General features: G+C 38.2%; 2 protein-coding genes across 5 annotated transcripts in view; one reads left to right on the top strand and one right to left on the bottom strand.

Moving 5' to 3' along the window:
• The window catches only part of LOC103103224 (mucin-2-like), a 53,683-nt gene extending 36,297 nt beyond the window's left edge, over positions 1 to 17,386 (bottom strand). For 2 of the 3 annotated variants that reach the window (XR_001629843.2, XM_056793619.1), the window contains exon 1: positions 17,179 to 17,385. The gene's annotated coding sequence lies outside the window, so the exon portion shown is untranslated. Of the gene's footprint in view, positions 1 to 17,178 lie in introns of all 3 variants that reach the window. The other variant, XM_016433541.2, reaches the window with a different exon arrangement.
• A 47-nt stretch (positions 17,387 to 17,433) lies between these two features.
• LOC103103416 (uncharacterized) lies at positions 17,434 to 27,343 on the top strand. Of its 2 annotated transcripts, XM_007493884.3 has the most exons (4): positions 17,434 to 17,759; positions 18,704 to 18,753; positions 22,134 to 22,268; positions 22,421 to 27,343. In XM_007493884.3, the coding sequence occupies exons 3-4, from the start codon at positions 22,250 to 22,252 to the stop codon at positions 27,235 to 27,237; spliced, it is 4,836 nt and encodes a 1,611-aa protein (XP_007493946.2). In that variant the 5' UTR covers positions 17,434 to 17,759; positions 18,704 to 18,753; positions 22,134 to 22,249; the 3' UTR covers positions 27,238 to 27,343. The 2 variants fall into 2 exon arrangements, with proteins under 2 accessions (XP_007493946.2, XP_007493945.2); XM_007493883.3 differs by lacking the exon at positions 22,134 to 22,268.
• The last annotated feature ends 589 nt before the right edge of the window (positions 27,344 to 27,932 follow it).

Raw genomic sequence — 27,932 nt, forward strand, 5'->3', positions numbered from 1 at the left:
GACCATAGCAAGGAGGGAAGAGCAAGCCATGAGCAAGCCACCCTCTGCCTCTCATCTGCTGTCCGAGGTTTGAGAGCCTATGCCCAAGTCAACATCCAGACCCTGAGACCTTGCTTGAGCAAATAAAGGTACAAGTCAACCTATACCCCTTGGAATTTCAAACCTATGGAGAAGTCCAGAGCCCCATGCCAGAGAATTCTAGTCTGGGTTTAGGCCAAGAACTTAATTCACTTGATGATAGTATTTTGCCTAAAGCTCAGGTCAGAACTCCAAGACAGGACAATCAAGGGTGTGCCTGATTGATTGAATGAAGTACACAGTGAGACCAAAAACTTGAGATTAAGTCTGAGGTTAGAATTTGATCAGACCTTGACCTGATCAAGAGCAGAATGAGAGCAAAAGTTTACACCTAAGGCTGAGGCAAGTCTTTAAGCTATCAGCAGCACAAGGGTCAATTGAATCAGAAGAGGCAGGGGGCTCTCAGAGCTCTCAGCCCTCAGACCATCACATCATCCCTCCATGCCTACCTATAATTAGATAGGAAAAAATAAGTAAACAAAAAAAGCACCTAAATCTAAAGAGTTTGTATAGAGACAATGTAGTACAGACACAGAATGGGACAGTGAAAGCAAATAAAACACACCCAAAGACAAAAAGAAAAATATGGATTAGACACAGATTCTGTAAACTCAAAAAGAACTTAAAGAACCAATTAAGAGAGGCAGAGGAAAAGTGGGAAAGAGAAATGAAAGTGATGCAAGAAGAAATGAGCCAATTAGAAAAAGAGAACCAAAAAAAATGACAGGAAAATCAGGCCTTAAAAATCAGAATTGATCATCTAGAAACTAATGATTTCATGAGAAATCAAGAAACAATAAAGCAAAATCAAAGAAATGAAAAAATAGAGGAAAACATGAAATACCTTATTGAAAAAAAAAAACAACTGACCTAAAAATAGATCTAAGAGAGATAATTTGAGAATTATTGGACTACCTGAAAGCCGTGATCAAGAAAAAACCTTGGATATCATATTACAAGAAATTATCAAAGCTCACTGCCCAGAGATCCTCAAACAAGAAAATAAAATTAAAATTGAAAGAATTCATGGATCACCTCCAGAAAGAAAATCTCAAATGACAACTTTCAGGAATATAATAGTTATATTCAAGAGCCACCAAGCCAAGGAAAAAATACTTCAAACAGCCAGAAAGAAGCCATTCAAATACCATGGAGCTACAATCAGGATCACAAAGGACTTAGTGGCTTCTACATTAAAGTATCAAAAGGTATGGGATATGATATTCAGGAAGGTAAAAGATTTGGGTTTGCAACCCAGAGTCCACTATGCAGCAAAACTGAGTAAATTTTTTTAGGGGGAAAATGGATATTCAAAACAAGATAGATTTCTAAGCATTCCTGAGGAATGTCAGACCTAAACAAAATAATTAAAGTCCAAATACAAGACACAAGAGAAGCCCCAGAAGGTAAATAAGAAAGAAAAAATTTAAAAGAATTATTAAGGTAAAAATGTTTATGTGTCTACATTGTGAAGATTGGATTTAGTATCTCCTAATTGTAACAATGAAGATACTTAGTATAACAAAAACAGGAATGTCTTGTGAACTTTACATTACTTCACCCTACTTGGTCTAACAAAATCAGCAATGTCTACACCCATATTTAAGGATTAAGTATTTAGGAGGATGGCCTTTGATAGACATGTGCTAGCAAATGACAAATCAGAAACAGCTGACAGACCCTTGGGCTGTCCCAAGTCAAGCTTAAGCTAACATTGGTACAGATGAGATGCAGGAAAGTGATGCAAAATCATCTATGTATTCGTGTCACTTCCTCTCTTCAGGGTCTTTCCCTGGAGAGGTGGCTCTGGCTGGCAGCGTGCTAAGCACTCTGACATCTTGGCATGGTGGCAGCTATCATCAGGTTTGGCAGTGAGTTTTCCCTTGATACTATATTGGGAGAAGCTGAATAGCTAGTTCAGGTTCAGGCATCTTATCTGAGCCCTCTTGGAGTTTAGGCTGATTCCTTTCTCCTTTACCTTCCAACACCCTGACACAGGCTAGGCATGAGAAATCCTACACCCTTTCCCTCTCCTTTCTCTTTAATTTCTTTCCTCTATATTAATTAAAATCACCATACATTTCCAGCTGACTTGGGCATTTTATTTGGGATTTCCCTTGGCGACCAAAATTAATTTAGTTGAGGTCACAACCCTAAAATTATCCTTACAACATGGAAAGAGGATTTCTGTAATTCTCAAAAATTACTCTTAGTAGTAGAGAAGATAGAAGGAATTTACTCAGAAAGAGGGTTGAGAAGTAAGCTTATTTTGATGATATGATGTATATATGTGTAAATGTGATGATATAGAAGAAGATGGATGATTGATATGATATATATGCATAAGAATGACAGGTAAAAATCAATCAAGGCCTGAAAGAGAAGGTTGCACTGAGAAAAAAGGGAAGGGAGAGATAGAATGGAGTAAATTATATAACATAAAGAGGCATAAAAAATCATTATAGAGAGGGGAGGATAAGGATGGAGATGGGCAATGCTTAAACTTTACTCTCATCATAAAAGACTGAGAGGGTAAAAAAAGTATACTCATTGGGGTATAGAATTTTATCTTACCCTACAGAGAAGTAGAAGGGGAATAAGACAAGAGAAGAGGAAGGTAATTAGAGGGAGGGGGGAATGAGAGAGGGGGAAGTAAGGAGGAGGGGTGACAAAAAGCAAAACACTGGTAAGGAGGAACAGAGAGAAAGGGAATAGAGCAGGATTTAAAGGGGATAATATGATGGAGGGCAATACACAGTTAGTAATCATAATGCTAAATGTGAATGGAATGAACTCATCCATTAAATGGAAGTGAATAGCAGAATGGATTAAAAACCAGAATCCTACTATATTTTGTTTACAATAAACACATTTGAGGCAGAGTGACACACACAGATTTAAGGTAAAAGGCTGGAGCAGAATTTATTATGTGTCATACAGTTAAAAAAGCAGGAGTAGCAATCATGATATCAGACAAAGCTAAAGTAGAAATTGATCTGATTAAAAGAGATAAGGAAGGAAATTACATTCTGTTAAAGGGTACTATAAACAATGAAGTAATATTATTACTAAACATTTATGCACCAAATGGCATAGTGTCTAGATTTCTAAAGGAAAAATTAAAGGAATTAAAGGAGGAAGTAGATAGTAAGATCATATTAATAGGGGATCTCAACCTTCCTTTTTGAGAATTAGATAAATCAAACTGAAAAATAAATAAGAAGGAAATGAAATGCTAGAAAAATTAGAATTACCAGATATCCAGAGAAAACTGAATAGGAATAAGAAGGAATATACCTTCTTCTCAGCACACACACACACACACACACACACACACACACACACACACACACACACATATATATAAAGATCAACCACATGCTAAGGGATAGAAATGTTTTCTTCCTTCTGAAAAATTTTATTTAATTAATTTAGAATATTTTCCCATGGTTACATGATTCATGTCCTTTCTCTTTCCTCTTCCCCCCACCCCCTGTAGCTGACATGCAGTTCCACTGGGTTTTACTTGTTTCATTGATCAAGACCTATTTCCATATTACTGACAATTGTACTAAGGTGATTATTTAGAGTCTATATCCCCAAGTCATAAAGGTATAGAAATATTGCAAACAAATGCAGAAAAACAGAAATAATAAATGCAACTTATTCAGATCATAAAGTGCTAAAAATTATACTTAACAAGGGTCCATGGAAAGGCAAATTTAAAATTAATTGGAAACTAAATAATATAATTATTTAAAACTGGTTGTTCAAAAAAAGGAAATCATAGAAACAATTCTGGACATCATTAAAGAAGAGAATGACAATGAAGAGACATCATATCAAAACCTATGGGATACAGCCAAAGCAGTACTCAGGGGAAAATTTGAGTACCTATAAGCAGCAAAATGGAGAGGGAGGAGATCAATGAATTGGGCTTGCAACTAAAAAAATTAGAAAAAGAACAAATTAAAAATTCCCAGATAAAAACCAAATTGGAAATCCTAAAAATTAAAGGAGAAATTAATCAAATTGAAAGTACAAGAACTATTGAACAAATAAATTAGGCTAGAAGCTGGTACTTTGCAAAAACAAGTAAAATAGGTAATGTACTGGTTAATCTAATAAAAAAAGAAGAAAATCAAATTAACAGTATCAAAGATGAAAAGGCTGATCTCACCTCTAATGAAGATGAAATTAAGGTAATTTTTAAGAACTCTTTTGCCAAATTATATGGCAATAAATATGAAAATCTAGGTGAAATGGATGAATATTTACAAAAATACAAATTGCCTAGATTAACAAAAGATGAAATAGAACACTTAAATAATCTCATCTCAGAAAAAGAAATTGAACCAAGCCATCAAGGAACTTCCTAAGAAAAAATCTCCAGGACCAGATGGATTAAAAAATGAATTCTATCAATCATTTTAAAAAACAACTAATCCCAATACAATACAAATTATTTGATAAAATAGGCAAAGAATGAACCTTACCAAATTCTTTTTTATGACACAAATATTGATTCCAAAGGCAGGCAGACCAAAAAGAGAGAAAGAAAACTATAGGTCAATCTCCTTACTGAAGATTGATACAAAAAATATTAAATAAAATACTAACAAAAAGACTACACCAAGTTATCACAAGGATTATTCACTTTGACCAGGTGGGATTTATGCCAGGAATGAAAGAGTGGTTTAATATTAGGAAAACTATCCACATAATTCACCATATCAATAATCAAACCAACAAAGATCACATGCTTATCTCAATAGATGAAGAAAAAGCCTTTTACTCATTCCTATTGAAAACACTAGAAAGTATAGGAATAAAAGGACCATTCTTCAAAATTGTAAACATTGTATATTTAAAACCATCAGCAAGTATCATCTGCAATGGGGACAGCCTTCCCAATAAGATCCAGAGTGAAGCAAGGATGCCCATTATCACATCTATTATTTAATATTGTACTAGAAACACTAGCAATGGCAATTAGAGAAGAAAAAGAAATTGAAGGGATTAAAGTAGGCAATGAAGAAACTAAACTAAAACTAAAAAAATCTTTGCAGATGATATGATGGTATAGTTAAAGAATCCTTGAAAATCAACTAAAAGCCTAGTGGAAATAATTAACAACTTTAGCAAAGTTGCAAGGGACAAGAAAAACCCACATAAATCATTGACATTTTTATATATTTCCAACAAAATTCAGCAGCAGGAGTTAGAAAGAGAAATGCTATTTAAAATCACTCTAGACAATATAAAATATTTAGTAATTCACTTACCAAGACAAACTCAGGAATTATATGAACACAACTACAAAACACTTTTCACAGAATTAAAATTAGATCTAAAGAACTGGGAAAACATTAATTTCTCATGGATAAAATGAGATAGCATAATAAAAATGATAATGCTACCCAAATTAATCTACGTATTATACCTACCAAACTACCAAAAAACTTTTTAAAGAATTAGAAAAAAAATATAACAAAGTTCATCTGTAAGAACAAATAATCAAGAATGTCAAGGTAAATAATGAAAAAAAAATGTGAAGGATGGGAGCCTAGCAGTACCAGATCTTAAACTGTACTATAAAGCAGTGGTCATTAAAACAATATGGTACTGGTTAAGGGACAGAAGGGTAGATCAAAGGAATAGACTAGGGTAAAGGACCTCAGTAAGCTAGTGTTTGATAAACCCAAAGGTCCTAACTTTTTGGAAAAGAACTCACTATTTGAGAAAAATTGTTGGGAAAATTGGAAAACAGTATGGGAAAAATTAGGTTTAGATCAACATTTTATACCCTATACCAAGAAAAATTCAAAATGGGTAAATGACTTAAATATAAAGAGAGAAATCATAAATAAATTAGACAAACATAGAATAGTATACTTGTCATATCTTTGAGAAAGGAAGAAATTTATGACCAAGCAAGAGATAGAGAACATTATAAAATGCAAAATGAATGACTGATTATATCAAAATTAAAAATGTTTTGTACAAACAAAAACAATGCAATCAAAATTAGAAGGAAAGCAAACTGGGAGAATATTTTTTTATAACAAAACTCTCTGACAAATGTTTAATTTCCTGAATATATAAGGAACTAAGTCAAATTTACAAAAAAATCAAGCTATACCTCATATGACAAATGGTTAAGGGACAGGAATAGGCAGTTTTCACATGATGAAATCAAAACTATCAATAAGCACATGAAAAAGTGTTCTAAATCCTTCCTGATTAAAGGAATGTAAATAAAAACAACTCTGAGGTACCACCTTATACCTAGCAGACTGGCCAATATGGCAGCAAAAGAAAGGTGATAAATGTTGATGGGGATGTGGCAAAATTTGGACACTAATATACTTCTGGTGGAGTTGTGAACTAGTCCAACCATTCTGGAGGGCAATTTGGAACTATGTGCAAAGGACTTTAAAAGAATGCCTAACTTTTAACACAGCCATACCACTGTTGGGTTTGCACCTCAAAGTAATAATATGCAGGAAAAAAAGACTTGTACAAAACTCTTTGTGGTGGCAAAAAATTGGAAAATGAGGTGTTCATCAATTGGGATGTTACAAATAAGTTAATAATTGCAGGTTCTTATTTTCCATAGAGTTTATTAATAATCTCTTGAAATAAAGAAAGGAAATAGGTAGAAGTTGAAAGTCTATTTTCTAACCTAAGTCTGACCCCGTGATTGATCTTTCTGCATGACTCTCTGTCTGCCTCTTGCACCATGTTCAGGGAAGTAGAGACCCTCACGAGTCTCATACCACCCCTCTTATCCCCTGTCCCTCACATGTATCCATGTGCCTTGACTATGCAAAATGGGATGAACTGGGTGGACAATTCAGGGAAGGAGGGGATGAAATTCCTTTTACACAGAGGAATGGCTGAATAAATAAATGGTATCTGATGTTGATGGAGGAATTCCATGTGAACTGGAAAGATCTCCAGGAATTGATGCAGAGTGAAAGGAACAGAACCAGGAGAACATTGTACACAGAGACTGATGATACATTATTGCACAATCGAATGTAATAGACTTTTCTACTAACAGCAATGCAATGAACCAGGACAATCCAGAGGAACTGATGAGAAATAATGCTGTCCATGTCCAGAGAAAGAATTGTGGGGACAGAAAAGCAGAACAAAAATATAAGATTGATTGCATAGTTCAATAGGGATACAATTAGGGTTTTGATGTTAAAAGATCACTCTACTGCAAATATGAATGACATGGAAATAGGTTCTGAAGGTTCATGATACATGTATAACCCAGTGGAATTGCTTGTCAGCTTCAGAAGGGGAGAGGGAAGGGGTGGGTGGGAATCATGAATCATGTGACTATAGAAAAATATTCTAAATAAAATAAATAGAAATTTCGCAACAATTGGCGACTATGGTGGGATCCAGAGGAAATCCTGTCTCTTGGGGGTCCTTCCTTTGAGAAGGGTTTTCTTTCAGGGTGTCCACATAGGGATTTTTTTTGCTCCCAGTCCCTTCTTGAAGGATAGATCAACGAACAGAGATTCCTCCTGGGTCCAAAACAAAATCCAAGCTGATGAGTGTATTTGCTCATATCTCTTTCCTTTCTTTTAATCCTATTTAACCTCAAAATGTAAAAAAAAAAAGTCATACATTTGAAATATGCCATAGTTCCTGAGTTTCATTTTAAAGCCTAACTTAAGGAGAGATAGCAGTAAGTTAGAACTTCTGCTTTTTCTCCTTTGCCTGAGACAACAAGGAGCTACCAGTAGACAAGAGAAAGGATTTTGTAGGGGGAAAAAAAAACAACAACAAGAAAAATGGGAACAGAAAATATTTGATTTGTTGTGAAAGAATTACCTACTATAATTTTTAAAGACAACAGCCAGAAAAAGAATAAGATTGCCCTTTGGGGCTTTCCCTTTTTATTCTGAGCCTGAAGGAGAATTAGCCAAAGGAAAGATAATGAGGAGAAAAACAAGAAAATAACCCTGTATGTAGTTGGGTCAGAAAAGTAAAGCAGTTTTAGCTCTTGTCCTACAAATACCGTAAGAACTTCGAATAAGGTTGACAGGATGTTGTTACTATTGTAGAGTAAGAGGACAAAATGCTCAAAACTCTTACGAGAAAAAGATCTTGCAGGAAAGAATTTGGGGGAAGTGTAAGTGGCAGCATGGGTGGAGACCCAGGCTAAAAAATTTAAACCCAAAATTAAGGAAGTGGCTCCAGGCTGATGAGGAGAGAGAGGGACGGGATCCCTCTTTGAAGGCTTTGAAACTGCTGTTGAGATTTTACTTGCCTTGCTCATTCATACTTACCTAATGTTGATCTGTAGTAAAGGTATTAAATCTGCTTGTTTAATTGATACTGGAGCCTCACTGTCTGTTTTAAAAAACTACTCCCAAAGATAAAGGAATTATACTTAAGAGAATGCCTGTGGCTGGGGTAGGGGGGACAAAATCAATTAACCCCTCTGCTGTTTCCACTTGAGGTCAATATTGGTTCTATCACAGTTATGCATTCCTTTTAATGGATGTCTCAATCTCCTGTTAATCTTTTGGGTAAAGATTTTTTATATAAATTGAAAATGATTATACCACACATTTTATTGTTATTACTATTAATTTGTTTCATAAAAACTTGTTAATTCCATTATTCATTGATGCATTAAGTACATATTGTAATGAAGATTTGCCCAGGATAAAATGTCTCTTACTCCCTGATTTCTTATCTAATGAGGTCTGGACAAATCCTCTAACCAAAGTGTTACTTGTATCAGTATCTTGTTTTTTATTGTCACCAAAGGAGGAAAATCACCGTCTGTGCCTCAGTAGGTCTACTTGCCCTGATGCTAAGCCCATCTATTTCACTAATGTGACAGCGATTCTTTTTAATGCCACTTATTTCTCAGTATTGATTTATGTGCTGCCTTCTATTCTATAAGTCCTGAAAAACCTGGACCCCAATATTTGTTGCATTTACCTGATTATAAAGTTACCAGTGACACGTGGATCAGACTCTCATAAACGATCAGATTTTTTTCAGAGAATATAGATTTACCAACTCTTGTGCAAAGATGACTTGTTCCTGGCCTCCTTTAGCCATGAAGTTGCTACCTTTTATTTAAGAACTCTCTCAGCAGGGACGCAAGATATCCCAGGCACCAGGAAAAAGGACTTTTTCTCCAAGGAATCTTAGCAACACCTGTCAGAATCCATGACCAGGAGACAGGTATGCTCTGTACCAGGGTCAGCTGGCTATTAGCCCTAGAGTTCAGCTTTTGGGGAGACTGTGAAGCCACTTAACTGTGTTCACTAAGGCTTCTCTTTGAAGGCACTCATGACCACTCTCAGCCCAAGGTTTAAATTTCCCCAAAGGTCTAGTGGCCACCAAATGTAGGCTTCCTTAAATCTTTATTTCAGGATAAGATTTGATTGAACTGACAAAAGCAAAAACAAAAACAAAAAAAAACCCCTGTAAAAATCTCACTGTTCCTCCCTGGTGATCCTGAGTCTGAGGAAATGAAGAGGGCTACAGGAACTACTGTGGTTTGGGAACTATAGGGACTGCAGTGGTTTTTTGTGGGAAGCCATCATGCCCTCATTTTCTCTTTTTTTAATTTATTAGTTAATTAATTAAATTTATATTTGGTAATTTCCAAACATTATTCATTGGAAACAAAGATCATTTTCTTTATGCCCTCACTTTCTGACAAAGTTACAGTCTGGGAAAATGGGGACAGCAAAGCAGCCCTCAGAAAATAAGGCACCCACTGAATCCCCCTCTGTGTGACTTCTCTCTCTAATGGAATTGTTATGATTATTGTTCTCTCCCTAATACAGGAAAAAATAACATGAGAGCAAATACTTATAGGATTAACACATATATAATCCTCCCAGATTATTACCCCAGAAGATTATAATCATAGAATTAAAACCTAAAGACCACTACCCACTACCCCTCCCTTCTCTCTCAAGCAGAGGCACACTTAAACACTCCACACTCATTGTAGGCCAGGCATGACAGGTAGATTAATCATTCCTTTGAAACACAAGCTACAGACACACTTCACTGATTTGTTATGTTTATAACAACCAAGCAATCTTGCCAGGTGCCTGAATCAAGCACAAGAAATATATAACTTGGAAATTGAGGAAAATCCCAATTCTGGTCTGTCTTAAATTACCCTCTTACTCTGTATCTAGCTACAAAATGTTTTGTTACCCATCTCCTAAGTAATTGTGATTGATTGTGAAAGCTGACCAAAAGTAACAATGATTCTCCTAACTGGTCATCCCCTACGTCAGGAGGGACTAAACTTCAGATTACCCTACTCATGTCATTTATCACAATTTTTGTTGTAGCAACATAGTAAATGATCATAAAATGTTGATTAAGTAATTTGTTAATGTGTGACACATCCGATTATCTGTAGATGATCATGCATGTTGAAAAATGATTGTATGCCCAAAAAGTGTGTACTCACTGAACCTATAAAATAAATACAAATCCTGTTCAAAATAGAACACTGGGTGATGCCTAAATATGGATTGAGCATTCAGTGTCTCTCATTCTTATTCAACTGGACTGTCATACCTAGACAGAAGGATCCTCCCCTCTGAGAGACTGCTGGCTCGGCTCTCAGAGGTTTTTGAGGTCAGCCTTTCCTCCACCTAATCTAAGTGCCCAAGCAGCTAAATTTGAGCTTTCAAGAAAGGGAACTGATTCAGTTCCAAAGATAGTGGCCAAAAGAAGGCCATGCCTTCACCATAACACTTCAAGCTGCCAAAAGTGCTATCAGGGACACTGAGGTTGGAGGTGACAAAGGCATATGGCCAATCATCATCTATGAAGACACCCATGAAGATAAAGAAGATGGAGACATAATGGTAAAATGCAAACCAAATTTCAGGGGTATGGGAAGGCAACTTTTTTCTTCCTAAAATTGTTATCACCAAGCCCACCTGGCAATTCTTGCCAGAGGTCATTATTGTGTACAGGCAATCACAATCATGATAAAATGGACATGGGTGACTCCTGGGATCACTTCAGTACTTTCTAGTATAACATTATGATGTCTAGAATGTATTGCTTATTAGTATGATTCAAAAGGGGTATATATGGTGGTCTTATAATATATATACATATATTATTTGAGTATTTACATATGGATTTAATAAATTGTTATATACATTGACTATGGTTAAAAATTGGATATTTAAAATATTGTTTAGTTATTTCTTCACAACTTAAGAGGGAAACTCTTCTTACTTCTGAAAGCTAACTAGGAATGTTTGAAATCCTAATAAATTAAAGAAGGTACATGAATTAAAAGAAGAAGAAATTATAAGTTGAAATTTGTTTGGGTGTACATGTAGATAATGTGGAATCTGATTGGAATTAGAAATTCGAGCCAATAGAAGAAAATTATTAGAAACATTAAATGATAATTTAAAATTAGTTTGAAAAAAAATTTTAAGCAAGTGAGATGAGGAAGAGACAGATAAGAAAGTATGAAGGTTAGAGTGCCAGCAGGAAGCTTGAGTATAAAGGAAGATTTTAAAGTATGTAAAGTAATTGATTTGATGACACAACTATATATTCCTAAGAGGAGGGAGAATATATAGTTTTGAAAATTGGTTTTGATAATATAGTTTTGAAAAAGTTTTATAGTTTTGATTTTAAAAATTGCATTGAAATAGTTTCATAGTTATAATTTTGAGAAATAAAATCAGAAATAAAAATTTTGAAACAAAATTATAAATAAAATTGGGTCATAGAAATATAGAAATAGTTTCAAAGCTAACTTTGAATATATGACAATATAGAAATTATTTATAGAAAAATCATATAGCAAATATAGGAGAAACAGAATTTTTAGTAAAATTTTATAGAAAATGTTTTATAACTGAAATTATTTTAGTACTGAAAAAAATAACATTTTAGCCTATATTTCAATTTTGAAAATTTGCCTGGAATATAACACAGTCTTTTGCCTTGGTTAGAAGACTGGTGACGCTCCTTCACCTTTGTATACACCCACCCCTTAAACATCATCAGGCTTTTGTCCCTCTTTAAGGTCTGGCACCTCGTCCTTACTATACATTATCCTTGACATTATCAGGCTTAGAAAATAGGGTTCAAGCTCCCCTGCTCCCCCTTTATCTGTCAAGTGACTTTTCATCAAGTCATCACCAAGTGATTTCTTCTACCAATGAGAAGAATTTCCTGATTACTTCAACCAATCCACATCTTTCTATTTTTATCACTGTCTTGGATTATTTAATAAGTTATTCTTTGGGGTATAAAAGAAGTCCTTTCACAAGGCTGGGGGTCTTTTGGTCTTGTCTAGAAGTCCGACTTTATTGTGAGGCTGGCCATCTCCCAATAAACCCATTTATCATTTGTGTTCCTGTGGTTAGAAATTATGCAACTAGGGGAATTCATTTTACTGGTTTTTTTTTTTTTTAACACAGGTTTATTCTTATTTGAGTTTTTCTCAAATTCCATACACCCTAACATCCCCAGAGCTCAGGCTAAGTTGAGCATATGAATAGAGAATTTTCAAACATGATCGGCAAATTGTTCACTTGAAGTGGCCTGAGATTCTCCTTTTAGTCCTATTTTTCTTGAGCAGTAGACTTAGATCTACATGTCTATCCATTTGAAATGTTTTTTTTTTTTTTGGCATCTCTCTTTATTAGGCCAAGTCTTTTCCCCCTGCATACACATCATTACTAGGGGACACATTTACGTTGCTTCTCTTAGACAGAAATTACAGGTCAAATTATGTGAGTTTCACTACTATGGGGCAACAGTGCAAGCTGGACCATTGGACTTCTTACTCCATGATCTACAGTCAGGAGACAAGATGTATGTAAAGAACTTTCAATGAACTGTAGAGACTCAGCCTGCTTGGTAAGTCACTTTCCAAGTGTTGCTGCTAACTACTCTGACTGCCATAAAAATTGGTGAAAAAGACTTTTAGATTCATTACTCTAATATAAAACTGGGACTATCTACTGACACTGATTAATTGGATCCTGTCATTTCATTGTACCTTATTGCTTTTTTGTTTTTGAACTTGGTTTGGCTTATATTTTTATTTTTATCTTTTTTGTAATTAGGGAGGATATAATATAGGTAAATCTAATTTAAGTTTGTTTAAAAAACGTTACAGTCATTTGGTAGATAATAATAGATATAATTTTTCAATAACCAATTTGTCTTTTATATGCATAACTTTAGTTGTTACATTGTCTAATGGGATTTGAGAAATTATCTCGTTTTAGATTTTCTTTCTCCTTTAAGTATGATTTTTAAAAAACCTTCAATTTATTGAATTATAACTGCTATTTGGTATTAAAGAATAATTACAATTCCTGACAACATTGCATATCCCACAGCTTAGACTACTGAAACTTGCTATTGATTATTAAATCTTATGGGAGTTTAACTGATGTTTGAGTTTGATTCCAAGAAAACTACAAAGGAATTGTTAACAAGCCACTTATCAGTGCTGATTAACAGATGATCACAGATGTCAACAACCCCTGTCAATGCCAAAGTAGGGGAGTTATCTCAGGGAAGAATCAGAGAAGTAGCTGTCCCGTAAGGTTCTGAGGTTGACCTTCTATAATTTAGCCTATAAGCACCAAGACTGCAAGACATGAGAACATCCCTATTTGACTCTACCTCTGGCTTGCTATTCCTATGATGGAGTAGAAATTAGACTAGAGGACCATAGTCCCCTTTTTGTCAGAGCAGAGTTCTATACTCTTTTTTTCTTTGGCTTGGCAGTTTTCTTTAGTCTTGGCAGATGGTGGATAACTGCAATATTGTTGCACCTGACCTACATGTTTATTAGGATATAAACTACCTCCACTAGACTTTGAGTATATATCAGGAACTTGTTATGATTTTAATTTATTTATATTTTTTTCTCCTGTTTTTGAGAAAGGGGATTCATATTTTATTCAAAGCACTCTTAAATAGTAACCTATGAATATAGCCATACATTTTTTACCAAGTCTATTATTATAATAAATGACTATTCACTGTGTTGGAACATTATTTTGTGTTACTATCAGGTTATGTTAGTATTAGATCCTAGGCAGTATCTCATCATCCTGAGAGGGGCGGATTGTGAAGTTATTCTAAAGGTCTGTAGACTAAGATCTTTTTAAAGCAATTTTAGGGCAAGATTTCACCAATAATCTGGACCAGGAAAGCAGATCTCCGGGAGAAGATGCTGTAAGGACCATCATGATTCCAGGTGGCCTGAAGATGACAACAATAAAGGATGTCCCCAGAAATCAAACACCACATCATTAGATTCTGTGTGAGCCTTTGGATGTAGTGAACTGAATTGTGGGTGATTGGGCCCTCCACCCACTTTTGTTCTTCTTGTGAACCATTATTTTATCTTGATTGTAAAACCCTTGTGTCAGAAAGGGGAATGCCCCCTAATGGCTCCTTGTCAATGTGCTCATCAATCATTTTTTAATATGTTAAGAAACACTTAAAATGTAGTTAGACACTCAATGAAATATAATATCATTATGTCCTTATACACCAGAGTGAGACAATCCTAAAATGTATAGTTATTATATATGGGATGAATTCATTGGAGAGACTAATATGCTAATCTTCCAACGAATCAGAGGGGGAATTTTTGTTAATTTAATATAAACTGTACCCCTCTTTCTTTTTAAAAATCCATTTTGGTTGGTATCAGCCCCACCTTTGTCTGGGCATGTATGAGTACTTTGGGGAGGACACCAGAGGCTTTGTGGCTCCTTGACATTTCAGAAGAGGCTTGTCACTAGTTCCCCTTTACTCCTGGAGTCCAGAAGACTGGCCTCTGACCTCGACTGAGATCAAATCTGTCCAACCAGAGAAATTCAGAAGGAGTGACATCACTGGGGGTTTTAAGAGAGGGTTGGAGGAAGGAGAGTGCTCTCCTGTCTGGAGATTTCCTGGTGTGGCTGCTTTTGGCTAGCAAACAGAGACAAGTGCGGCAACCGCAGATTAGCTGGGCACAGCCAGGTGATTATGTGACTGTCTCTTTCTCTCTCTAACTCCAACTTTACCACCTAATAAATAGTTATACATTAATATACAGTCTACAGAGAATTTTAATCTTAACACTGAAATAGAGAATGATTACTTATACAAAGTATACTATGTGGTTTCTTTTAGATGTAATTAATGCATGAATTTGAAAGAAAATTTCCTGCCTCTGCCAAAATGGGCAAAAATTAAAATCTGACAAATGAATTTTAGGCAGGAATTGTCTCTTCCTCCCCACCTCCCATTTTTGTATTTATAAAGTTAAGTAACATTTTCAGAACTATGTGATTCCTCTGACTATAAGACATTCAGTGTTTAAGGCAATTCAAGTTTTACTTGACCTGTTATTTCATTAAACCTATCACTTGTAAAAAAAAGGCTAAACAAATTGTGTTATATGATTGTGATGGAATAGTACTGCATCATAAGGAACAATGAGACAGCCAATTAAAAAAACTTGGAAAGGTCTACTTGGGATAACAAACAGTGAAATTAATAAAAACAAGAGAACATCATATACAGCTACAGAATTAATACTGGAAGAATAAATTGTGAATGTTACCACCAAGGAGTAAACGGAAAGATGTCAATATTAAAGATTTAATTTGTATAAACATGTCTATCTCCCAGATAAAAACTTTGGTGATATGGGAGGGTGAGGAGGGTTTGGGACACCTATTGATAAATTCTATTTATAAGCAATTAAATAATATTAATAAAAAATTTAAAAAATAGAATCGATCAAGCAATATTTTCAGAAACTCAGACCTTTGTTTGTCCCATCATTTCAGATTCGATATGCCACTTTTGAGCACTTTTCCTTTTCTAACTAATATGTTCCAAATATTATAGGTTGCTTTCAGGAAACAACCTATAAGATTCTTCTTTTTTACACATGACCCATATAGAAATCCTTCCTCAGGAGGGATCGAAATGCTTAGAGCCTGGTTAAAAACTGAAAAAAGTTGTATTTGCCAAAATATACTGAATTCTTTGTTGAAAGAACGTATGGAGTGGAGCCCTGGGAAGAAAGCTGACTAATGAGAAGAACCAACAAATTTGATGTTTAATACAACATCCAGTCAGGGTTGTTTATATAGCACATGTACCAGCACCATTCAACAAATTTATATCTGAACACAATTACTTCTGATTGCTGGTCTCCTAGAGATGTGGGGAAGTTCTAAACTTCAAGTGAAGAAAGACAATTGGAATTTTATGATGTCAGGATCCCCTTAGATGATCTGAAAAACTTGGACCAAAGGACCAAAGACAGTCTGATTCTAGGTGTCAAAAGATACAAATCTAGTTTTCTCTCCATTCTAGGATACTGTCTTCTCATAAGAAAGAGGTTTCTCTTTTTCTGAACTGACTTTCTATTAATATTTTCTAATTAGTTTTTTTTATTAGTTCCTTAGGGAAACTTGTAAAACCACCAGCAGAATTGGCCTGGCTGAGACTGAGCTTTCAAAATTTTGAAATACATGTTTTCTGTTCTTTTAGACATTCTTTCTGGTAAGAAGTTCTGTAGGGTGTGTTTTGGCAGGGAGCTTTGGGGATGTCTTAGGAACAAGTATGATAGGTAGCCTCTTGGGCCAAGAATGGGAGAAGAATATAGGACTCTTTGCTACCACCCAAAGTCATATGATAACTATTTGGGGTATATATTGATGAATTTAATTTCTATCTTTCACCTCCTTGGGGTATAATGCCAAGTAGTGGGGATTGCTGGTTCAGAAGTATTTTCTCAATTGATCTCTACACTGAAAGGAGGCTTTACAACAGGAACTCTTTGGCTCAAACCTGGAAGGGCTGAAAGAGGACTAGAGTTCTGGATTAGAAATCTGAGTCCCACTTGTGATATTCCATAACTTCTGTTCAGATTTCTCTTTGCTCCCTCCTCCTTCCCCACCAGACTCTCAAAGATGGCCTTAGCTACTAGTTTCTCAATTTTAATTCAGAGTAAGATTATCTACCACATTCTACAAATGTTTATTAAGAAATTACTAAAAAAAATCTTAAAAATAAACTTACTTTTGTGGATTCATGTTTAATTTTCATGTTCCAAGAACTGCTGGATTTCCCAGGGGCTGCCCCCTTTATTCATTCTAAGTCCCTAGACTTAAAACTTTTAAAACACGTTTAAAAAAAAAAAGAAGATTGATCTTGTACTTTTCAAGGATTATTTGCCAGGCTGAATTCCCTGAAGTCTATTGGTGTTCGAGGTATAAGAAACACTTATCATAGGAAAAGAGTCATCTCTCAAGACCCCTTCTTTTATGAAATAGCCCTAGGCAGACAATGAACATACTGGTGTGCTTTGTGATGTCAGAGAGACCTGAGGCCATGATCAGATGGGTCAAGTCATAGAACTGAGTCTTATTCTCTAGGTGACTGAAGAAGCTCCTCTAATTTTCTTTGACTGCCCAGGACCATTTTTTTTTCTGAAAAAACCAACCAACCAACCAACCAACCAACCTTATTTTCTGAGTTCTTTTGTATCTGCTCAGGATTTGGTTATTAGTCCCACCAATAAGGCAAGCTTGAGGCCTAGAACGTACTTGGAATTGGGCTGTTCCAGTGTTCTCCTCTTTTTTAAAAACATCCTACTAATAGTGAGTATGTTCATGACCATAGAGAGCAATGATTGACTTCATGTTAATTTTTCCAGCTGGGTTTTGGCCCTGGTACTAAGGTAACTGTGTAGTTGTTAGTCAATGAATATAGCATTTGCTAGCTACTATATATTTGAATTTTTTGTAAGCTACTAGAGATACATAGACAAAAGCAAGATAACCCCTAACCTTAAGGAGCTTATATTCTAAAGAGAGAGCTAACAGGTATATAACTAAGTACATATAAGATATACCCAAAGAAAGTAAAATCTAATCTCAGAGGAAGAAATTATAGCAACAGGGGCATAGGTGGGGGGGACCAAGAAGGACCTTCGGTAGAAGGGGAGATGAGGGGAACAGAGTATTCCAAGCATGAGGGGCAGACATAGAGATGTATGGAATCAGGACAAGGAGTGATCATGTTCAGGGAATTGCAAGGCGGTCCATATAGCCAGATCGTATAGAGCACATGTTGTTCAATCTTTTTTTTCAGTTGGGTCTGAATCTCTCTCATTTCATTTGGGATTTTCTTAGCAAAAGATCCTTCAGTGGCTTGCCATTTCCTTCTCCAGTTCATTTTATGTTTGAGGAGACCAAGGCTTAAATGTGGGTCACACAGCTAGTAAGTATCTGAGGCTAGATTTGAACTCATGAAGATAAGTCTTCCTGATCCCAGGCTGATCAGCTGTCTCCACTATGTCACCTACCTGTCCCCTAAAGTATACATGAAAGAGAATAAAGATTAAATTATTGGGAAGATGGTGAAGAGCTTTTAAAGGCTAAATGGAGGACTTTATATTTTATTCTGTAGGTAACTTGGAGGGCAACTAGTCATCAACTGAACTGTAAGTCTTGGTTGAGATGGTAACTGAACTCAGAATTTCTAGATGCTTCCTTGTTAACATTGCTTTTTTTGTTGTTTTTGTTTTTGTTGTTCCCTCAAGGAAATCCTCCTGTAGTTGTATGGGGAGAAAACAAAGGGTATTTTCTAAAGGTGAGAATTTTCATTTTCATTTAATTCACTGCCCCTCCCCCCCAATCTTTCTTTTTGACTCCTTGTTTGAATATTGTCTGTCCATAATATACTGTGTTCACCAGAATCTTTAGGACTCAGTTTATGCTAATCAACAAAATGAGAAAAGTAATAATTTTGCTCCTAGACTCTAGCATTATTAAGTGAGAAAGACAAGTACATTATAAAGGGGTTTGATTATCATAATTTTATAAGATGTGATTTTATGAGATGGATGGAAAGAGGTAAAGAATGGGAATCCTTAGAAACCTCAGACCTGTGATTTTTTTTCTTTTTTCCCTCTTTTTAAAAAGCTCATAGCTTCCATCTTAGAATCAATACCTTGTATCAATTCCAAGGCAGAAGAGGGGTAAGGGCTAAGTAATAGGGGCCAAGTGACCTGCCCGGGGTCACATAGCTAGAAAGTGTCTGAGGCCAGATTTGAACCCCAGACCTCCCATCTCCAGGATTGAGGCCCAACTCTCAATCCACTGAGCTACCCAGATGCCCCTGTGATATCTTCTTTAAAAAAATTCATTTCTAAATTCTTTCCTTCTCTCCCACCCAATGAGAAAGCAAGCAATATGATATCAGTTATGCATGTGAAATCATTTAAATCATTATTAACTGCAAGATGGTGTACATCACTAGAAATGTCATAGCAATTGGAATGTTTATTTAAGATGGAGCATACTGGAAAGGAAAGGAGAAACCAGGTCAACTTTGAAGGGCCTGTAAGATTCCTAGGAAAGGTGAGAGCCTGCTAAAGGAGCAAGACTTCATTTTGGGTTATTCAGGGCCAGTTTGAGAGTTTTATCTACAGAGAACCTTATCAGAATGGTGGGCAGAAGCAGGTATCTGGCCCCAGTCCTGATGCTTTAGGGTTGGCTCTTTTGCATAGAGCACCAAATGTTCAAGGAAGGATGTCTAGACACCTTAGGGTTCCTTCATTTAAATATCTAGTTTGGACATCTGGTGGGGCATTGTATGGAATTGGTTTAACTGGTCTTTTCAGGGATGCATGGAGTTCTTTTGGAATTGAAGCCATGGGTCTTCGATCCTGGAATTAGTAGGAATATGATACATTCCTAATAGTCACATTCTACAATATTACCATTTATATGTCCACAGTTATGTCCACAGTATTTTGCAATATATAAGTTATCAACATATTTCCACATTAACCATATCGCACAAAAGGCAAGAAAAATAAATCAAGGAAACAATAATTTGTTCATCGGTTCTCTCTTTGAAGGTGGATAGCATTTTTCATCATGGGTCCTTTGGAATTATCTTGGACCACTATAATGATTAGAGTAGCTAAGTTTTTCACATTTGGTCCTCATTTCAATATTGTCAATTCTGTGTACATTGCTCTGGTTCTGTCTACTTCACTTTGCATCCATTCATAAGACCTGTGATCCTAAGAGAGTTTGGAAAGGGTCCTTAGAAATCATCTAGTCTAGACATTCTCTTATTTTACAGATGAGGAAAATGAAGGCCATAGAAGTCACATTACTTGTTCTACCCCTGTGTGAAACTTCTCTGGGATGGTCAAGGGTACAATCTATCCTCTACTCAGATGATGAAGTGGTTTTCCCAAAGTGTAGGTCTAAACATGCTATCTTCTTTTTAGATAAAATTTCTTCTTGTTCATTTGTTTCAATCATATCCAACTCTTTGCACTAGACGCTGGAGTGGGTTGCCATTTCCTTCTCTAGATCATTTGACAGATGAAGAGACTGAGGCAAATGGAGTTAAGTGATTTGTCCACGGTCACATAGCTAGGAAGCTTCTGAAGTCAGATTTGAACTTTAATCTTCCTGACTTCAGGCCCAGCTCTCAATCCATTGAACCACCAAGCTGCCTCCTCACTTTGTCCATGAAATTTTCTTGGTGAAGAGAACTTGAGTGATTTGCCACTTCCTTTTCCAGTGTTTTTATGCAATCAGAGGTTATTTGATTTGCCCAGGGCCTCCCAGCTTGCAAATGTCTGAGCTTAGATTGAACTCTGGTCTTTTTGACTGTAGGCCCAGTGTTCTCTCTACTATGCCCATGGTAAGTGCTTGCTAAGAGTTTATAGACTGATGATACCCAGGTGTAAAATCTTGTTGTCATCCTTGACTCCCTGTCTTAATCTTTTCCCCACTTGAATCTATCTTCTACATTTCTGCCAAAGTAATTTTCCTGAAAAGCAGATCTCAGTAGGTTACTCCCTTGCTACACAAATTCCATTGGCTCCATTTTGTTTGATCAAATATACGCCGTTCTATTTTGTCATTTACAACTTTTCAAATGGACCCCTTCCTACCTTTTTAGTCTTCTTACCTGTTACTCCTCTTCCTCGCTTCCCCCAGCACTCTGAGATGCAATCATAATGATGAGGATAGTAAAATCTATCATCCAAATCACAGTGCTACAAGGTTTGCAAGGTGCTTTACAAATATTATCTTTTTTAATTTAACAAATACTATCTTCTTTTACCCTCACAACACCCCTGTAAGGTAGGTGCTATTGTTATTCCCATTTTGACTATGAGAAAACAAAGAAAACAGTTCAGTGACTTGCCCAGAGTAACACAGCTAGTGTCTGAGGCTGAATTTGAACTCAAATCTTCCTGATTCTAGGTCCATCACTCTTATCCAGTGTACCATTTATCTGCCTATATTAATAACTATCATTTATATTATCTCATTTGATTTTCATAATAATCCTGAGATATAAATATTATTATTATCCCTATTTTATAGATGAAGAAACGAATGAAAATAGCAATTTAGGTGACTTGAATGATCCTGGGGTTTGAGATTGGATTTGAACTCAGATTTTTCTGACTCCAGGTTCAGTGTTCTACCCACTGCATCACCTAGCTTGTAGCCTATTCTGCACTTAGGAGACAATCTGTCTCTCATGTCTATACCTTTGCACCGTCTGCTGCTCGTGCCTGAAATGGGCTTCCTCCCCACTTCATCTTTTGAGAATCAATCCCTGGTTTCTTTCAACACTTCTTCTCTTTCTACTTTCTCCACAGTCTTCATTTATTCCTCTTCCCCTTGCCCATTACCATTTTATATTCATTTTGATTTTATTTTTTAAAATACCTTTACCTTCCTTCTTAGAATCAATATTGTATATTGATTCTGAGGCAGAAAAATGGTCAGGGTTAGGCAATGGGGGTTAAGTGACTTACCTAGGGTCACACAGCTGGGAAGTGTCTGAGGCCAGACTTGACCCCCAGACCTCCAGCCTCTGGACCTGGCTCTCTATCTGTCCAGCCCCCTTTCTCATCGTCTTTTATAACACAGTAGCTTTCCATCGCCTTCTCAATTTGTTGCAACCACTAAGTCAATATTTTTTTCCAGATGGGATCTTTTACCTCATCTGCATATTGTATGAATGATACCTCCCTTGCCTAATCAGGACTTCCTGTGTGGAATCAATGAAGTGATGCATATGAAAGTTTTTGGAAAGCTATAAGATGATGTCCCAACTTCCAGGTATAGATGAGGATTGGACCATGTCTCTTGGGTGCTACCATTACTCCTTCACAGCTGCTTTTCCTATGTATTCTTTCTGTGTAACATGTACTTATGACATAGACTCACATTCACATGCCAATGCAGATAACGCGTGTCTTATTCATCTACAGAGCCAATCCAAGGTCCTCAGACGGGCCTCTGTTACCAGGCCAAAGTGGTGTGGCTACCATGTCCTCCCCATCGGATTTCGCCACTGTGGGAACAAGACCCCTATTTGAGGGCTGAGCAAATGTCTTTCAAGCACCAGGAAAGACCCGTCCAGTCACTGCCCCATCCTCGCCCCAGGACTGAACCAATGCCCTCCTCACATTTCAGACCTCCGGTCATAACTGTCCAGCCACCTTGCCCCGCTCCTAGAACAGTTGCGAAGCCACTGCCTCATCTTCAGCACCAGCCTAGGGCCAATCATTTACCCTCGCATCCCAAACACCACGTAGTCTTTCCCTTAAGCAGGCCTGATGTCCCACCCAACAAGCCTGCCATGACTCTGACGTTCAGTAAGCAGTGCCCTCCGCTTTACTCCCGACATCAGCCTGTGATTCCTTTGGATCTCAATCCCCAGGCAGAAGCTTCTTCAGGCTCTAAACACTTCCCAAAGATCTTCCCAGACTGTGGCCATCTAGCTGAGGACCTAAGCCGTTACAGAGAGCGGGCCCCCTATCCATCGTTTGCGGAGGCCCCCCCACGGGAAGTCCCCAGAGCCATGTACATAGCTGTACCCCAGACGGGCCCCAGCCCGTCGGTCCGGGTTGCAACCATACCAGTGAGCTCCGGTCATCAGATGGGACCTTTGCCTAAACCCAAGCGTCGGATCCGGGCCACAAATGCTCTGCTAGGATTTTTAAAACTGGAACCCATGCTTCATCCAACGAACTCAACAACTAGTTGTCCGCACCCCTGGTCTAGAGACCCGGCTTCGAAATCCTCAGGTGCAGACTATTGGGCCCAGCCCAAAAGGCGTTCATCCTCACATCCCAACCTTCTTTGCCCTTGGAAAACAGTATCTCTGCTCTATTGCAATGACAATCTCCCCAAATCGCTGGGGGTGCCTTCATCACATTCTCATCAGAAAACTGGGGCTACGACTGCATCCAACTCAGAGAAGCTGCCACAGGCTGGGGATGCAACATGCCCCACCGTCCACGGATTATTTCAGATGGGAAAAAAGCCCTGGGAAACAATCCCGGTGAGAGTGCCAATGCCAGAGAGAACCAGCCAGGATCAAAGGGCAAGACAGATTCCCATTGGCTTACACCTTCAAGACAAAACTCTACATGTCCCTGACCACCAGGTGATATTTCCTCTCCATCCAAAGGATCCTTCACATCCTATTGCCCAGGTCTCGCTTCAAATGGAACAAGAGCACAGGAAAACAGTACCACTAAGAACAGAGCACCAGGCCACACACCCTGCAGGTCAGGATCACTGGGCCATCCCTCCTTTCCTGGGCATAGATGGCCAGAAAACAATTCTGTTTGTCCCTCGCTACAGGGCCACACCTCCTCCCAGCCCTAATCAGCAGGCTGAAGACATACCAAGCCCTGTTGCTTATACATTGAAAACCACAGCACCAAAAACCCAGCCCCAGGCCACAACTCTACCAGGGACTGGTCAGCATCTTCGGACGGCACCTCCAGTGGTCTCTTACAGGCCAGACATCCACCTGCTTGGCATCAAACCCCAAGCCACAACTACATTCACTTCAGACTACCAGATTGGGAAAATTGTGAATGCTAATGCTCAGCTAAAAAGTAAGCCAAACCCAGAACTATGGGAAACAATGATAGAGGGAACAGACCAGAAGAACATCAATCCTTTTGTATGGGGTTATGGGACAAACTCTACTCTGCAGAGTACAGATAACAGGGCAACAGCTGTACCTAGTTTTAACCATTGGGTAGCCCTTCCACCCTTCTCTGGACTTCAGACTAAAACTATCCTTGACCCAAATGTCCAGTTCTCACTTCAACCAGAACAAAAACACCATGAAGCAAGGCAATCAGGAATACACCAACAGCCTACGTCTCTAACAGGACAAAATCAAAGGACAACTACAAATCTCCCAGGCTTAGATGACCAGAAAACAACTGTATCTGATTCTAGCCACTGGGCAACCCTGGTCAAGGTTCCTCCTAGGCCTGAACAGCAGCCAACTGTGTCTTCAGCAGGCCCAGCTGCACAAGTCTTTCTTCAGCTTGAACGAGAGAATATGGAACCAATGCCATTGAGAAAAGAAATCCAGAATCCTACTCTAACCAACCAGGATCTCATGTTAGTATCTTCACTGGACTTAAACGCTCAAGACCCAACTCTACTCATCTCAAAACACCAAGGCATACCTCTAACTAATCCTGCTCACCAGCCTGAGAATACACTGGGAGATCCTAAAGCCCAAGTCTCACGGCGAGAAGAATTCAAACAATGTGAAATAACACCAGAGGGAATAGACCAGCAGACCACAAATCCCACTAAACAAGGCCAAGGGGCAACACTTCCCTTGAGCACTGAGGTCCAGGAAATATCTTTCCCTGGCCCTGACCACTGGACCATATCTACACCCAACCCTGACCACCAGACTGAGAATATTCCAGACTCTGAGAAGCAGGACTCTGGGCAAGTCAACTTAGAATACAGTGAAATGATAAAGCCAGCAGCAGAGCAGCAGACCAAGAATCCCACTGGTAATGATCATGGTGCAATACTTCATCCCCTGCACACAGATAAACAGGAGACACTTCTGTGTGGGCCCAGTCACCAGGCCATGTCTCATCTTGGGCAGAACACTTTGATTGAGGATATAGAGGATTCAGTTCAACCAGAAGAACCACATTGTCAAATGGTTCCACCTAGAACAAATCAACAGACTATAAATTCCGCTGGGCAGGATCAGGGGGAAATAACCCTGACTCTGGGCACAGAGAATCAGGAGACAATTCTCTTGGACTCTAGGCATCAAACTAAAACTTCTCTTGGCCCTGACTTTAGGGCTGTAGGTACAGCAGAATCTGGGACTGGGCCCCCATGTAAAACAAAACAGGAAAACAAAGAAAGAACACAACTAGGAAGGGAGCACCAGGCTACAACTCTCCCAGACCACAATTTTTGGGCAACAAGAACTCCACTGGGCTCTGACCTCCAGGATAAAAGCCGACTTGCCTCTGGAAACCATGGTTCACTTCCACAGAACTCTGACCAAAATGTGCATACACCCCATCTTATCACCGATATTTTGATACAAACAGAACAAGATCTCCAGGAAGCAATGCCGGTGAGAACAGATCCACAGGTCACAAGTAGGACTGTCTGTGATCACCAGGAAACACCACTTCTACCTGGACCTAACCACCAGGTCAAATGTTCTCCCAACCCTTCTCTGCCTAAACCTCCCATTTCAATTAAAAAAGACCAAGTCCAGAGGGAAACATTGCCAAAGAAACCCAACCACCCAGATTTAGCTCTTTCTGACCTGGAGTGCATGGTCACACCTACATTGGACTCCCAAGATGAAATGGTGAGTAGCCCTGGCTATAGGACCGCCCCTCCACAGTGCTTTGATGATCAAGCTAAGGATACAGTAGACCCCCTTGTCCCAACCTGGGATCCAACAGAGCAAGAGCCCAGGAAAACAAGGTCAATGACAATAGATCAAGAGGCCATGAATGTAACAGATCTGTATGAGGGGGAAGCCACACCGCCTTCGGACTTGGAATCCCAGGACACAACTCAGTCTAGATCTGAACACCAGACCACACCTCTGTACAGCCCTGACCACCTGGATGAGAAGAAAGCTAATAAATGGGAAGTAATGCCCCAGGAAAGAGACCAGCAGGCCACAGTGCGAACGGACCAGGGATTCAGGACATCACCGCCACGGCTGACTGACCCCCAGGACAAAAATCCGCCTCGCTCTGACCACAAGACCATACCTCCTGCTAGTCCATTAGAAGCTTCTTCAGATTCTGACCCCCAGAACATCACTCCATCAGATCATAAACGTGTAGCAAAACGGTCAGTGAGTCCAGATCACCAGGTCACACCCCCCCTCAGCCTTGACTCTCAAGTTACTTCTCCAGCCAGCTCAGCTCAGCAGGTTGAGGCTAGATTAGACTCTACCAAACCCCAGGGCCCTAAACACAAGACTGTACAGTCCTCAGGTTCTGGCCTCAAGAATAAATCTCCAAGAGGTCAGGGCCCCCAGGCTGAAGATGAGCCAAACTCTGACCCTGAAGATCATAATCAATCAGAATCCCAACATCAGACCCAGCTGGCACCAAAAAAAAAGTCTTTTAAATGTTTAAATTACCTCAAACCATATATTGTGGAGGGGGGGCAAGTCTCTGACAGTAAAGTTCAGGACATTGTCAGTTCTATCCCTCAGGAGAAAATAAAAAACGATGTCTATAAACAAATTCTTCTACGAAAGAAGAGGAAATTCTCACCTCACAGTTCTAGTCGATACAGTTCATCTTATTATCCTGTCTGTTTAGTTTGTGCTTCTTGGATCCCAGATGGCTGTCCCCATGAGGGAATGAAATACCCCTCTGAAGCACAGTTAATGGTCATACCTATACCTATGCCAGGCACTGAGGAACTGGGGGTGAAATTTATCCTCCAAGTGCCTCATAAGACACCATGCCCCTATTTTGATTTTCCTTACTCCGACTATAGTCTGGAAAGGTATCCCCATGACTCCCAAACTTTTACAGTATCATCTTACTCTGACCCTGAGCTCCCGAGGCCTTCTAGGCCAAAGTGGCTCCATTTCATACTTGACAAGCCTCAGCGTCCAGAGAGGAGAAACCAAGAACCAGTATTCAGAGAGGAAATGCCCTTGAAGAGGTGTGGTCTCAGAGAAGAGGAGGCCAGGGAAGATAGAACATTTTTCAAATCTTTGCTGGATAGATTTCAGTGGAGGTTGGGAGATTAAATGATTATATATTCTATTTGAAAGGAATTGGCCCCCTTTATGATTGAAATGCCTTATTTTATAGATCACACATGTTATTTTATGAAATAAGATTGAGAAATGCTGAGTCTTTTTTTAAAAAAAATTATTTTAAAGTATTTTTCCAAGGTTACATGATTCATGTTCTTTCCCTCTCCTTTTCCCCTTCCCCCTCCCAGAGCTGACAAGCAATTCTACTGGGTTATACCTTTATACTCAATACCCATTTCCATATTATTCATTTTTGTAATAAGAGTAGTTTTTTAAACCCCAAACCCTAAGTCCTATTCCCATATAAACGAGTGATAAATCATGTTTTTCTTCTGTGTTTCTACTCCCACAGTTCTTTCTCTAGATGTGGATAGTGTTCTGTTTCATAAGCCCCTCTGGATTGTCCTGGATCATTGCATTGCTATTAGTAGCAAAGTTGATTACATTTGATTGTCCCATAATGTTTCATTTACTGTGTATAATGTTCTCCTGTTCTCTGCTCATTTCACTCCATATCAGTCTTCCCGGTTTTTATAGAAATCAAACAGTTCATCATTCCTTATAGCACAATAGTATTCTATTACCATCATATGCCACAATTTATTCAGCCATTCCCTAATTGAAGGGCATCCCCTCATTTTCCATTTTTTGCCACTACCAATAGCACAGCTATAAATATTTTTGTA

The sequence above is a fragment of the Monodelphis domestica genome, chromosome 4 (assembly GCF_027887165.1).
Source record: "Monodelphis domestica isolate mMonDom1 chromosome 4, mMonDom1.pri, whole genome shotgun sequence".
In the NCBI taxonomy this organism is placed as follows: domain Eukaryota; kingdom Metazoa; phylum Chordata; class Mammalia; order Didelphimorphia; family Didelphidae; genus Monodelphis; species Monodelphis domestica.

What these genes read in the sequence shown, in the direction of transcription:
- LOC103103416 (XM_007493883.3), top strand. Translation starts at nt 18,723, where the DNA reads ATGGGGAGAAAACAAAGGGTATTTTCTAAAG. An exon ending in ACAAAGGGTATTTTCTAAAG is followed by an intron (nt 18,754 to 22,420) that starts GTGAGAATTTTC and finishes ATTCATCTACAG; the next exon opens with AGCCAATCCAAGGTCCTCAG.